This window comes from Clupea harengus, chromosome 12 (genome assembly GCF_900700415.2).
Source record: "Clupea harengus chromosome 12, Ch_v2.0.2, whole genome shotgun sequence".
NCBI classification, from domain to species: domain Eukaryota; kingdom Metazoa; phylum Chordata; class Actinopteri; order Clupeiformes; family Clupeidae; genus Clupea; species Clupea harengus.
This window is the reverse complement of record NC_045163.1, coordinates 28,525,171-28,540,170: the sequence shown is the minus strand read 5'-3', so window position 1 is coordinate 28,540,170 and position 15,000 is coordinate 28,525,171. Positions and strand designations below refer to the sequence as shown.

At 46.5% G+C, this 15,000-nt stretch overlaps 1 protein-coding gene and 1 long non-coding RNA gene across 2 annotated transcripts in view; one reads left to right on the top strand and one right to left on the bottom strand.

The window, feature by feature from the left end:
* LOC105911052 (galactose-1-phosphate uridylyltransferase) overlaps window positions 1–10,912 on the bottom strand; it is a 67,279-nt gene extending 56,367 nt beyond the window's left edge. Inside the window, exon 1 of the mRNA XM_031577832.2 lies at window positions 10,655–10,912. Coding sequence (XP_031433692.1) covers window positions 10,655–10,681 — 27 coding nt within the window. The 5' untranslated portion in view covers window positions 10,682–10,912. The remainder of the gene's footprint in view (window positions 1–10,654) is intronic.
* Window positions 2,549–2,988, top strand: LOC122133357. The gene is made up of 2 exons (XR_006152710.1): window positions 2,549–2,690; window positions 2,725–2,988. It is a non-coding gene; the product is annotated as an uncharacterized LOC122133357 (long non-coding RNA).
* Window positions 10,913–15,000: the final 4,088 nt, after the last annotated feature.

Here is a 15,000-nt window from a genome sequence, read left to right as displayed (position 1 = left end):
AGAGAGGGAGAGAGACACGGAGAGAGAGAGGGAGAGAGAGAGGGAGAGAGAGAGAGAGGGAGGGAAAGAGCAGACAAAAAAGAATGAGTCAGAGAGAAAAGGGTGAGACCGAGAGAGGGCAGACGAGGGAGGGAGAGAGACAGAAAAAAGAGCATTCCGTGTGTGTACATGTTGTGTGTGTATTGTGTGTGTGTATTGTGTTTGTGTGTATGTATGCTGTGTGTGTGTATGTGCTGTGTGTGTGTGGAGAGGGAGGGAGAGAGAGAGAGAATGGAAGAGAGAGAGGGAGAGAGAGAGAGGGAGGGAGGGAGAGAGAGAGAGAGAGAGAGGGAGGGAGGGAGGGAGAGAGAGAGCTGAAAGCACTACACAGCATCAGCACCAACTCAGTCAGGCCAAATGAGTAGAACAGGGAAACAACTTCGGAGATGGAGATGGTCACAAGATGCCTCCCTGTCTGTCTGCCTCTTTGTCTGTCTGCCTCTCTGTCTGTCTGCCTCTCTGTCTGTCTCTCTGTCTGTCTGCCTCTCTGTCTGTCTGTCTGTCTGCCTGTCTGTCTCCCTCTCTGTCTGTCTGTCTGCCTCTCTGTCTGCCTCTCTGTCTGTCTGTCTGTCTGTCTGTCTGTCTGTCTCTCTGTCTGTCTGCCTCTCTGTCTGTCTCCCTCTCTGTCTGTCTGTCTGCCTCTCTGTCTGTCTGTCTGTCTCTCTGTCTGTCTGTCTGCCTCTCTGTCTGTCTGTCTGCCTCCCTGTCTGTCTGTCTGTCTGCCTCTTTGTCTGTCTGCCTCTCTGTCTGTCTGCCTCTCTGTCTGTCTCTCTGTCTGTCTGCCTCTCTGTCTGTCTGTCTGTCTGTCTCCCTCTCTGTCTGTCTGTCTGCCTCTCTGTCTGCCTCTCTTTCTGTCTGTCTGTCTGTCTGTCTGTCTGTCTCTCTGTCTGTCTGCCTCTCTGTCTGTCTCCCTCTCTGTCTGTCTGTCTGTCTGCCTCTCTGTCTGTCTGTCTGTCTCTCTGTCTGTCTGTCTGCCTCTCTGTCTGTCTGTCTGCCTCCCTGTCTGTCTGTCTGTCTGCCTCTCTGTCTGTCTCCCTCTCTGTCTGTCTGTCTGTCTGCCTCTCTGTCTGTCTGTCTGCCTCCCTGTCTGTCTGCCTCCCTGTCTGTCTGTCTCTCCTTCTCTCTGCACCCCCGTGGCGTGCCCACCCCTTGGAGGCCATTCTGTTTGCCTCAGACACCTGGAGACGTCTCAGAGAGAAGGCCCTCCCAGAGGCAGCGTGGCGCTCCGTCAATTGAGCAGAACTGATTTGCTGATCTCCGTAAGCAACACACACACACACAGAGCTCTAATCTTCAATCTGTCTCCCTCGGCTTTCTTCTCTCTCCCGCGCTTCTTTTCTCCCTGGTGTGTGCAGCAAGCTTTTTTTTTCTATTCTTTCCTCTTTTTTCCAGATTCCTTTGGGTGTGTGTGTGTGTGCGATCCAGATTCCTTTGGGTGTGTGTGTGTGTGTGTGTGTGATCCAGATTCCTTTGGGTGTGTGAGTGTGTGTGTGTGTGTGTGTGTGTGTGTGTGAAAGGACAGCCAAGGCAGCGAAAGCCGCTAACATGTTTTTAAATGGTGGGGAAATCCTTGGGAAACAAGGCTACCTTTGATCGTGCCCCACAGAGAGGCCTGCTATGGTGATCTGCACGGCCTCGGCTCAGCCACAGAGAGGCCTGCTATGGCGATCTGCACGGCCTCGGCTCAGCGTGTTTCGGGCTGGGAGCCTCGTTCTCGCCCTTGGCTTCCTGTTCTGTTTAACCATGTCTCTCCCCCCCCTGGGTGTGACCGCGCCGATCTCAGGGAAATTGGAAGAAACAGTGTTTGTATATCACTTTCCTGCTCCGTGCCTAAGCACTCTCTGGAAAGCGAGAATGTGTGCGCACGTGCGTGCGTGTGTGTGCGCGTGTGTGTGTGCCGTTGCATCGGATTCGGCTTAATGAGTTTGGCTGAGGATGCAAACACACGTCCACGAGGGGGAATTTAGAGTTGGACAGAGCATTCAATCTGCATTAAGTGGAAATGATACGCAATGAAACAATACTGATTGTTGTTCAGTCGGATGCTAGCACAAGTCCCCAAACAGGAGCTCGGCGTGTGAGCGCGCGTCGGAACATTAATAAATGAGAACTCACAGGAGGTAAGGGGAGACAAGATTAAATTATCGCAGGGAAAGAACATCCTCCCGAGAAATATGCCAAAAAACAACAGCGAATCATCTGGAACACTAATTAGCATCAACAACACAAAAATCTGCCATGCCATTTTTAATCAGTCTTTACAGGGGTGGTGAATTAGGCTGGAGGTATTTAATCAGTCTTCCAGGGGTGAATTAGGCTGGAGGTATTTGAGGTTTTTGAAAGCTCTTTGTATGACTACAAGTAACGCCATAATGCAATGCTTCAGGCTAGGTATAAATTACCCTTTTTTCCTTTCGCACGTACGTGTGCGTGTGCGCGTGTGTGTTTAAGTTTTTCCTTTCACATGGCGTATCATGCGTGCGTGCGTGTGTGTGTGTGCGTGCGTGCGTGTGTGTTTAAGTTTTTCCTTTCACATGGCGTATCATGTCGAAATGCACGACTACATTTATGAGTGCACCAGTTCTTCTGGCCTTTGACCTTTGAGAAAGTGTGTGTGTGTGTGTGTGTCATTATGAATGCGACTGAAGTAGGTTCTTTGGGAAAGTGTGTGTCATTATGAAGTAGGTTCTTTGGTTTCAAACGTAATTCAGTCGTCTGCTGACAGTGCTGGTTTCTGAGGCGTGAACATCGAGGGAGTCGGACACTTCATAAGCCGCTCCGGATCTGCCGCGCCGCTCCGCTCCGCTCTCTCCCACAGACTGCCATTTGCATTTGAAAGGGAAGAACACCTGGTGAACATGAATGGAATATTTCCACAACCTCGGCAAACTTATGCCGATTGAGTGCCGGCTGTTTAGTTTGCACATGCAGACGTTCGTGGTGTTGATGTTGCATTTTGTAAAAAAAAAAAAAGAAAAGAAAGAAAATGGAAAAAAAACGAAAAGAAAAAGGCCTCAGCATCCAGATTTGTGTGTGTGTGTGTGTGTGTGTGTGTGTGTGTGTGTGTGTGTGTGTGTGTGTGTGTGTGTGTGTGTGTGTGAACACAGGCCATACATCTCACTAATGAGCACATGGGGATCGCTGATTAAAGCCCAACACAAATAAACAAGAATGCGAGCTGCAGTCTGAAATTTTTTGGCGTCTCGCCCTCTCACTCACTTTTTCTCCTTCATCGAAACAGATGGTGGACCAGGAAATGCTGAGGGTGTGTGTGTGTGTGTGTGTGTGTGTGTGTGTGTGTGTGTGTGTGTGTGTGTGTGTGTGAGTGAGTGTGTGTGTGTGTATGAGTGTATGAGTGTGCACTACACACCCTCTTCATTTGATGTAAAGGTTTAGAATACGCCCACAAGAACACAAATCTTTTACAAAATACTGTGTGTTGTAGGGATGTAAGGATATATCTAATTAATTAATGAATTTAATTAAGAAACAGTGTGATGTTACGATGTATCCAATTAATTCATTGAATTAAGAAACAGTGTGAGGTAGGGATGTAACGCTATATTTAATTAAATAATGAAGTAATGAATTAATCTAATAAAGACACAGTGCACTGTAGGAATGTAATACGTCTAATGAATTAATCAATTAACTACATTCATTAAGATTGAACTAATATTTAATTTCACAAAAAAAAAAAATATAACAACAATTCTATGCCATCACCGGGCGGTGTTGAAATCGGTGTTGAAATCCGGGCAGTGGGATTTCGCGAGTATAGCTGTGTTCTACTATCTCTGCTTGTCGACAATTGTATTGATTCGTTTGAACAGAAGAGGGAACAATCACACCAGTCAAGAAGACAGACTCCCATGATCCTTTGCGTGCCAGACGGACCCCATGAGAAGATGGCGGACGGAGTAGAAGTGAACGCAGCGACAAATGACAAAGATAAAGAATTTGGAATTGAGATTGCGGATGCTCCATCGTCAACTTTTAGAGCTGATCTGCGGCAGCATTTCAGGTTTCCCGTTTCAAGAAATGACGAGGGGACAAAAACGCAAAACAGTTTGCAAACACTGCCGGACGACGGTCACACACACAATAAGCCATTTGGCATACCACCACCACCCAGAAAAGCTCCGATCTCAACCTGTGAGGAAAAAGCTTTAGCCAAAGAAGCATCTGGAGCCCAACTCCGCCATAACAGTTGGGAAGCTGAAGAGATAACAAGATGCATCGGTCAATACACTGGTCAAGCTAAAGGCTCGAGGTCGTTTTCCGTGCCCAACAACGATGGATTTTAGAGGTTAGCAAACATGCTGGAGCCAATAGCATGGCATTGCCATCACGGCCATACTTCACAAGTCACCTAACCTCACTTGAAAGAAAACGTATGCTGCTGTACGTGTATCTGTATGTTTATATCTATATGTATATCAATATGTGGGACATGTCTTGTCTTATCTGTTGTTGTGCGTGTGCACTTTATATGTTTCACCGCGGGAGAGTGGGAAACGTCCTTTCGATTCCTTTCTATGTCTTGACATGCAAAGTAATTGACAATAAAGCTACTTTGACTTTGACAAGTCACACGGCGCCATCAGCTCTGTGCCCAGAGACAACAGCCAGAGCATGGCATTGCCATCACGGGCATACTTCACACGTCACACAGCGCCACCAGCTCTGTGCCCAGAGACAACAGCTAAACTGACACAGAGACACGGAGTCCTCCAAAAACCCAAATCCAGCAGAAGCATTGTGGTAACACCAATCGCCACTGGCCAACCGAGTTCCCTCGCTTCTGCATACTCTAGCCTCCGCAATCGCATCTTCAGAGGGAATTTTGACATCACTAAAGTAAATAATGTATGCACACTCAGAATACACCACCACATATTACAGTCATATATACAATTAATGTAATGTGGTTGGCATTCATTTCCTTTCTTTCTCTCTAGCTGACCTTCCTCTTCCGAAGATTATGCCAGTTCATCCAGAGGAAGGACATCTCAAAGGACATCTTTTCAAGTAATCATTTTTCTTTGGTTTTTTTTTTAAATATTGTGATCCATATCGTATTGTGGACTGTTTACTGTGGTGCTGTCGTCCCCTGAGATTGTGTGTGTGTGTGTGTGTGTGTGTGTGTGTGTGTGTGTGTGTGTGTGTGTGTGTGTGTGTGTGTGTGTGTGGTTGGACTGTTTACTGTGGTGCTGTCGCCCCCTGAGATGTTGGCATCATTACATCCCTAGTGTACTGTGAGATATCTCTGGCCCAACACATCCCACCAAATGATATACAACGTGTCACTCTGTGTGTGTGTGTGTGTGTGTGTGTGTGTGTGTGTCACTCTGTGTGTGTAGACTTAGACTCCATGGTTCTGGTCTGGTCTATTTTGAGAGACGGAAACATCCAGAGAAAGATGGTTCACGTCATTCCTGTCTGTATATCCCAGTGCATCGAGAGGAGGAAGGAAGGGGTCGGGTGGAGAGACTCATGACACCTTGTTCCTCTCGCCTATCAGCTTCCCTTCACTGTTGCCGTGACAACTCAGAGAGTTGGCAAGGGTGGAAGTCACGGTGGCGATGGCATTTTGGCAAGGCTGGAGAGGCGAAGCGCAGCGGTCCATCTCCTGTGCCAGACGCCGAGGGGGAGGGGTAGGGGGGGAGGGGGGAGAAAAGACGACAAGAGTAACAAGTCTGGACACCTCGCCTGACAGCCTCTCCTCCAACTAGCAGCATCTACAAGATGGCTTCCAGTCCACTCCATCACTCCCTCCCTCCGCCACTTTTTCTCTCCTCCACTCTTTTCTTCTTTTGTTTTTTCCCCTCCTCCTCTTTCACTTCTCCTGTAAAATGAGGCTGGCGCAGGAAGCAGCGGAGTGTGGGTATTTGGGAGGCGCTGAAACGTGCCTGTCATTATCATCAAAGGCCCTTCCCTTCCCAGGTGCCCTTTTCAAGTTGGAGACATTGGCGTCTCGCTTTCAAAGACACTTTTTAACTGTGAGGAGAGTTCTGGCCTGGACATGTGAGAGAGCATGTGATAAACTCATCTCTATAGTGTTATTCAAAATACATTAAGAACCACTTCAATAAAAAAGACTTTATTCTCTGGCCAACCACAGCAGTGAGTCGACTCTACCCTATCCTCCCTTTCATAAGTGGCAGGGGAGAGAGAAAAAAAGTGTGTGTAACAGTGTGTATGACAGAGAAAAAAGTGTGTGACTGTGTATGACAGTGAAGGAAGTGTGTGACAGTGTGTATGACAGAGACGGAAGTGTGTGACAGTGTGTATGACAGCAAAAGAAAACCTGCTGAGCTTGAAGCCTGTCAGAGCTTCCAACTTTTACTTTCGACGTTTTTTGTTTTCAAAGTTTGTCAGCACAGTGTACTCCACAGCTATCAGTAGTTTATGTGTTTAATCTGTTTATTCTCCACAGCTATCAGTAGTTTAGATGTTTAATCTGTTTATACTCCTCCTCCACCACTATCAGTAGTTTATGTGTTTAGTGTTTAATCTGTTTAATCTGTTCATACTCCACAGCTATCAGTAGTTTAATCTGTTTATACTCCACAGCTATCAGTAGTTTAATCTGTTTATACTCAACAGCTATCAGTAGTTTAGATGTTTAATGTTTAATCTGTTTATACTCCTCCTCCACCACTATCAGTAGTTTATGTGTTTAGTGTTTAATCTGTTTAATCTGTTCATACTCCACAGCTATCAGTAGTTTAATCTGTTTATACTCCACAGCTATCAGTAGTTTAATCTGTTTATACTCAACAGCTATCAGTAGTTTAGATGTTTAATGTTTAATCTGTTTATACTCCTCCTCCACCACTATCAGTAGTTTATGTGTTTAGTGTTTAATCTGTTTAATCTGTTCATACTCCACAGCTATCAGTAGTTTAATCTGTTTATACTCAACAGCTATCAGTAGTTTAATCTGTTTATACTCAACAGCTATCAGTAGTTTAGATGTTTAGTGTTTAATCTGTTTATACTCAACAGCTATCAGTAGTTTAATCTGTTTATACTCAACAGCTATCAGTAGTTTAGGTGTTTAATCTGTTTAATCTGTTTATTCTCCACAGCTATCAGTAGTTTAATCTGTTTATACTCAACAGCTATCAGTAGTTTATGTGTTTAGTGTTTAATCTGTTTATACTCAACAGCTATCAGCAGTTTAGTGTTTAGTCTGTTTGTACTCAACAGCTATCAGTAGTTTAGTGTTTAGTCTGTTTGTACTCCACAGCTATCCCGACTTTGTTTGTACCAGGCGTCTTTTTACAGAGGTGTAGCATTACGCCCCTGTTAATCTCACCTGTTAATCTCACCGTCATCTTTTTACAGAGGTGTAGAGAGAGACCTGTTAATCTCACCGTCATCTTTTTACAGAGATGTAGCATTACGCTCCTGTTAATCTCACCGTCATCTTTTTACAGAGGTGTAGAGAGAGACCTGTTAATCTCACCGTCATCTTTTTACAGAGCTGTAGCATAATGCACCTGTTAATCTCACCGTCATCTTTTTACAGAGGTGTAGAGAGAGACCTGTTAATCTCACCGTCATCTTTTTACAGAGCTGTAGCATAATGCACCTGTTAATCTCACCGTCATCTTTTTACAGAGGTGTAGAGAGAGACCTGTTAATCTCACCGTCATCTTTTTACAGAGGTGTAGCATTCAGTGTTGTGCATGAACGCGTTCAAAAGAACACGTTCATTTTTATGAGAACGATGAACTGAACGCAACTTCATGACAAATAATGAATTTGAACGGTGAACACGTTCATATTATCTGAGGTCCAGCGCCACTGAGGTCTAGCTAAAACATTACGGAATGTTTTCCTTCTACTGAGGAAAGACGCTGTCTAAATCGAATGCTTGTACCATGTCGTTGCTCAGTACCTAAAAAGGCCATAGTAATTATTTGTTAAATTGCCCAGACAGACCGTGTTTCGGTAAATTACCATATTTGGTAATTGCGCACTGTTAATCTCACCGTCATCTTTTTACAGAGTTGTAGCATTACGCACCTGTTAATCTCACGTCATCTTTTTACAGAGTTGTAGCATTACGCACCTGTTAATCTCACGTCATCTTTTTACAGAGTTGTAGCATTACGCACCTGTTAATCTCACGTCATCTTTTTACAGAGTTGTAGCATTACGCACCTGTTAATCTCGGCGTGATCTTAATGTGCACCGTCTTGTAAAACACCACGTTACAATTATCACAACACCTCGCCGACGCAACGCTGCTTTCAAAATGAGCCCTAATGAAGTGAACAAAAGACAGAAAAAAAACATTAACAAGCTCATATGACTAGAGTCCCGCTGCTGTGGCCTATTACCACACACACACACACACACACACACACACATATACACACACACACACACACACACACACACATATACACACACACACACACACACACACACACATACACACACATACACACACATACACACACACACACACACACACACACACACACAAACAAAAGAGCTGATATTTACTGCAAACCTCATGTAGCTTAACGCTAAGGCCGCACGGCTACAGCAACGATCAGCACCAGCCTCCACTAGCAGCTGCCCCCATCTTCAGCCAAACCAGCACAAACACATAAACTGGCACGATGTTGCCTTGCACAAATGAGAAACTGACATTAAGCGAGACTTTGCCTTTGCAAATGAAGGTAGGGCTTTCACACACACACACACACACACACACACACACTCCGTGTGTTAAAAAGCTCATTTTGAAGGGAGGGAACACCACATCTGCTGTGCAGAACCCAGGCCATTGTAGATTCATCTAGAAATATATTTTGTGCCTTTTCAAAAAACCCATCATTCACCACTAAGCTCTCTCTCCCTCTCTCCCTCTCTCCTTGGCAGAAGTGCAAGCACCAGAAAACAGGAAACGCACCATCAAGGTCGTTCAGAAAGTGCTTTTGTGTTTTTTTTTGTTGTTTTGTTTTTAATACCGTTTATTTTCTCCTGACTCAGTCCTTTCTCCCCACACTAAGTGCGTGAGATTAGATATTTCACATTTAATTGTCATTCACATTGGAGTTCCAAATACAATAAAGGCCAGAATGTGAAACACACACACACACACACACACACACACACACACACACACACGCACACACACACGCACACACACACACAATAAAGAGTGAATGAGGTGCTTCTCCGTAGTAATGAAATTGTTTCCATTACTCAGTTGCTCAATAAAATAAAACAATGAATTAAATAAAAGATTGGTTCCCCTTGGGTCCCAATGGCCAGGCCAGCAGCTGCAGATGACTTAGAGAGTATAGCTACATAACAAACCCCAAACGCTCGCTACAGTTATTCCTCATTTCACTCTCACACACACCCCGCAGAGAGACAAGGGAGGGAGGTGACATTTTACAGACCCTTCTAAGCGGGGGCGGCAAAAAGCAATAAACGGAAAACGCCATTTCCCATTCCGCCCGTCTGGAGCAGCGGGCGGGGTTAGCGTGTGGATCATCTCGTATCTTTGATATTAAAATGTTCATTAACCTCGCGAGGCAACCCCTGTGGCACCAGTCTTCTCCCTGACGCTCTCTCTCTCTCTCCATCAATCCCGTGCCTTAAGCTCACGGAGAAACCAACCATTGTGACAGTTAACAGGGAATAAAAACTCGCAAAAGGCCATAAACATAAAAACATAAAACTCGCTTGGTAGACAGCAGCTAATTCAGAAGCATGTCCGACATGGCCTTGTCAAAACTCAAAAAGTGCAAATTAGACATTGGACTTCAATCAGAGGCCAGACAAAGGACTGAGATGAGTCAATGAGGGTTTCAGGAAGTGGAAGAAGATAAAGTCATTCATTGACCCTTGACCCCTTGGTGTGGGTGGAGTCCTGAAGAGCCAATGACTCAACAGTATCTGCCTCCTCTTTATAACGACAGAGTGAAGTTAGCGACCGCCTCACAGTATCTTCCTCTTTATAACGACAGAGTGAAGTTAGCGACCGCTTCACATTATCTAACTCTTTATAACGACAGAGTGAAGTTAGCCACGGCTTCACATTACAACAGAGTGAAGTTAGCCACCGCCTCACATTATCTGCCGACAGAGTGAAGTTAGCGACCGCCTCACATTGCGACAGAGTGAAGTTAGCCACCGCTTCACATTATCTGCCGCTTTATAACGACAGTGAAGTTAGCCACCGCTTCACATTATCTGCCGCTTTATAACGACAGTGAAGTTAGCCACCGCTTCACATTATCTGCCGCTTTATAACGACAGTGAAGTTAGGGACCGCTTCACATTATCTGCCGCTTTATAACGACAGTGAAGTTAGGGACCGCTTCACATTATCTGCCGCTTTATAACGACAGTGAAGTTAGGGACCGCTTCACAGTATCTTTATAACGACAGAGTGAAGTTAGCGACCGCTTCACAGTATCTGCCTCTTTATAACGACAGAGTGAAGTTAGCGATCGCTTCACATAACGACAGAGTGAAGTTAGCCATTATCTGCCTCTTCAAGATTCAAGATTGCAATCAAAGTTTGTGAGACAGAGGGAGCGAGAAACCGTGGTTCAAAAGGAGCAACCTGCATTCTCACCACCACTCTGACGAACAAGAAAGTCATTCTTCTGCAACCACTCACATCTCCCGACCGAGAATAATCTCCTCAAGGAAAATGTATTCCAGCAACTAAGGCTCGTGACAGTCTGCATTTAGACGAGAAGGGACGAGTGTTCACCTGCATGTCCACACCTATGTGCCCTGGTCCCTCGGGGTCAACACGCGGTCACATAATTTAGTACACCAATAACACATTATTACAGCATTTAGTGAGGTACGGCTACAGCTCTGGGTGTGTGTGAGCGAGAGAGAATGAGTGTGTGTGAGCGAGAGGGAATGAGTGTGTGTGAGCGAGAGAGAATGAGTGTGTGTGAGCGAGAGAGTATGAGTGTGTGTGAGCGAGAGAGAATGAGTGTGTGTGAGCGAGAGAGAGTGAGTGTGTGTGAGCGAGAGAGAATGAGTGTGTGTGAGCGAGAGACTCTGGGTGTGTGTGAGCGAGAGAGAATGAGTGTGTGTGAGCGAGAGAGAATTAGTGTGTGTGAGCGAGAGGGAATGAGTGTGTGTGAGCGAGAGAGAATGAGTGTGTGTGAGCGAGAGAGTATGAGTGTGTGTGAGCGAGAGAGAATGAGTGTGTGTGAGCGAGAGAGAGTGAGTGTGTGTGAGCGAGAGAGAATGAGTGTGTGTGAGCGAGAGAGAATGAGTGTGTGTGAGCGAGAGACTCTGAGTGTGTGTGAGCGAGAGAGAATGAGTGTGTGTGAGCGAGAGAGAATGAGTGTGTGTGAGCGAGAGAATGAGTGTGTGTGTGAGCGAGAGAGAATGAGTGTGTGTGAGCGAGAGGGAATGAGTGTGTGTGAGCGAGAGAGAATGAGTGTGTGTGAGCGAGAGAGAATGAGTGTGTGTGAGCAAGAGAGAATGAGTGTGTGTGAGCGAGAGAGAATGAGTGTGTGTGAGCGAGAGGGAATGAGTGTGTGTGAGCGAGAGAGAATGAGTGTGTGTGAGCAAGAGGGAATGAGTGTGTGTGAGCGAGAGAGAATGAGTGTGTGTGAGCGAGAGGGAATGAGTGTGTGTGAGCGAGAGAGAATGAGTGTGTGTGAGCGAGAGATAATGAGTGTGTGTGAGCAAGAGAGAATGAGTGTGTGTGAGCGAGAGAGAATGAGTGTGTGTGAGCGAGAGACTCTGAGTGTGTGTGAGCGAGAGAGAATGAGTGTGTGTGAGCGAGAGAGAATGAGTGTGTGTGAGCGAGAGAGAATGAGTGTGTGTGAGCGAGAGGGAATGAGTGTGTGTGAGCGAGAGGGAATGAGTGTGTGTGAGCGAGAGAGAATGAGTGTGTGTGAGCAAGAGGGAATGAGTGTGTGTGAGCGAGAGAGAATGAGTGTGTGTGAGCGAGAGGGAATGAGTGTGTGTGAGCGAGAGAGAATGAGTGTGTGTGAGCGAGAGGGAATGAGTGTGTGTGAGCGAGAGAGAATGAGTGTGTGTGAGCGAGAGAGTATGAGTGTGTGTGAGCGAGAGAGAATGAGTGTGTGTGAGCGAGAGAGAGTGAGTGTGTGTGAGCGAGAGAGAATGAGTGTGTGTGAGCGAGAGACTCTGGGTGTGTGTGAGCGAGAGAGAATGAGTGTGTGTGAGCGAGAGAGAATTAGTGTGTGTGAGCGAGAGGGAATGAGTGTGTGTGAGCGAGAGAGAATGAGTGTGTGTGAGCGAGAGAGTATGAGTGTGTGTGAGCGAGAGAGAATGAGTGTGTGTGAGCGAGAGAGAGTGAGTGTGTGTGAGCGAGAGAGAATGAGTGTGTGTGAGCGAGAGAGAATGAGTGTGTGTGAGCGAGAGACTCTGAGTGTGTGTGAGCGAGAGAGAATGAGTGTGTGTGAGCGAGAGAGAATGAGTGTGTGTGAGCGAGAGAGAATGAGTGTGTGTGTGAGCGAGAGAGAATGAGTGTGTGTGAGCGAGAGGGAATGAGTGTGTGTGAGCGAGAGAGAATGAGTGTGTGTGAGCGAGAGAGAATGAGTGTGTGTGAGCAAGAGAGAATGAGTGTGTGTGAGCGAGAGAGAATGAGTGTGTGTGAGCGAGAGGGAATGAGTGTGTGTGAGCGAGAGAGAATGAGTGTGTGTGAGCGAGAGGGAATGAGTGTGTGTGAGCGAGAGAGAATGAGTGTGTGTGAGCGAGAGATAATGAGTGTGTGTGAGCAAGAGAGAATGAGTGTGTGTGAGCGAGAGAGAATGAGTGTGTGTGAGCGAGAGACTCTGAGTGTGTGTGAGCGAGAGAGAATGAGTGTGTGTGAGCGAGAGAGAATGAGTGTGTGTGAGCGACAGAGAATGAGTGTGTGTGTGAGCGAGAGGGAATGAGTGTGTGTGAGCGAGAGAGAATGAGTGTGTGTGTGAGCGAGAGAGAATGAGTGTGTGTGAGCGAGAGACTCTGAGTGTGTGTGAGCGAGAGAGAATGAGTGTGTGTGAGCGAGAGGGAATGAGTGTGTGTGAGCGAGAGGGAATGAGTGTGTGTGAGCGAGAGAGAATGAGTGTGTGTGAGCAAGAGGGAATGAGTGTGTGTGAGCGAGAGAGAATGAGTGTGTGTGAGCGAGAGGGAATGAGTGTGTGTGAGCGAGAGAGAATGAGTGTGTGTGAGCGAGAGGGAATGAGTGTGTGTGAGCGAGAGAGAATGAGTGTGTGTGAGCGAGAGAGAATGAGTGTGTGTGAGCAAGAGGGAATGAGTGTGTGTGTGAGCGAGAGAGAATGAGTGTGTGTGAGAGAGAAACTCTGAGTGTGTGTGAGCGAGAGAGAATGAGTGTGTGTGAGCGAGAGACTCTGGGTGTGTGTGAGCGAGAGACTCTGGGTGTGTATGAGCGAGAGAGAATGAGTGTGTGTGTGAGCGAGAGAGAATGAGTGTGTGTGTGAGCGAGAGAGAATGACTGCACGTCCAACAGCCGCACAAACTCATGGTGCGCTATAGAGCACCTGGGCCCATGCTGTCACAGAGAGAGATATATTAAACTCATGGTGTGCTATACAGCACCTGGGCTTATGCTATATATATACAGTGGGGAAAATAAGTATTTGAACCCCTGCCGATTTTGCAAGTTTGGCCACTTGCAAAGAAATGTGTGATCTATAATTGTAATGGTAGGTGTATTTTAACAGTGAGAAATAGAATATCAACAAACAAATCCAGAAAACTGCATTTTATAACATTTATGACTTTATTTGTATTTGATGCAGAAAATCGGCAGGGGCAGGGTTCAAATACTTATTTTCCCCACTGTATATGCTTCAGAAAAGAGGAATCACCGGCGGGTCATAATGTGTTTATGTAGATAAAGGTACACCTTGGATTCCCTGACAGTAATCTCTTCTGAAGCAAGGGCTGTACTCGTGGCCTTGTCACGTTCGAGGATCACGATGAAGTAACCCTATGATTCTTAAAGGCCTTCAATTCACCCCTGGGCCCAAATCTCAGCGTATCGCAGAATCGACTCGCTGTAAAATCGTTAAATCTAAAGAATTTAAGCGGTCGTATCGTAAGCGTGCCCCCAAAAATAACGTTATATGCTATCACATCGTCGTCACTTCTGCCAACTCACACCCCCTAATAGACAGACAGGGTCTGGGTTCGGGCGCCGTGCCACAAACACACGAGGACCCCAAGAAGTCCACTGCAGTCAGATTCTTGTCTGTGTGGATCCAGCAAAAAGACTAAAAACAGCTTGATTGAATTCCGCGCCTCTGCCAATTTCCAGGGTGAGGAGGAGAAGTGCCTTGACGATCATTAGGCAGCCGAGGCAAAGACTCTGGAGGAGAAGAGAAGAGAAACTCTTCGCTCCGCCGGTCGTCACTGGGCACAGAGAGAGAGAGAGAAAATCAAAGTTGTATTCAGGCTTTTGTGAATGCTCATTGAAATGTGTGAACGTGAAGGGTCCGCCGAGAGGCTGCTGGTCTCTCCTCACGCGGGGGGGGGGGGGGCGGGGGGGTGGCGGGCGGGGGGGCGGGTGTGGCGTGCCGCTGGTTCCATCTATTGATTTCCGCGCTGGGACGACATCACAAAACACAGCCTGCGGCTCCACTTGATTGGTTTCATTTCATTATTAATAACCACCAGTGAAAAACACAGAAAAAGAAAAGTGTGTCTGTGCATGTGTGTGTGTGTGTGTGTGTGTTTGTGTGTGTCTACATGTGCACAAGTGTGTGTGTGTGTGTTTGTGTGCGTGCGTGCGTGTGTGTATCTGTGTGTGCACGTATGTGTGTTTGTGTGTGTGTGTGTGTGTGTGTGTGTGTGTGTGTGTGTGCACGTGTGTGTGTGTGTGTGTGTGTGTGCACGTGTGTGTGCACGTGTGTGTGTGTGTGTGTGTGCACGTGTGTGTGTGTGTGTGTGTGTGTGTGTGTGTGTGTGTGTGCGCATTTC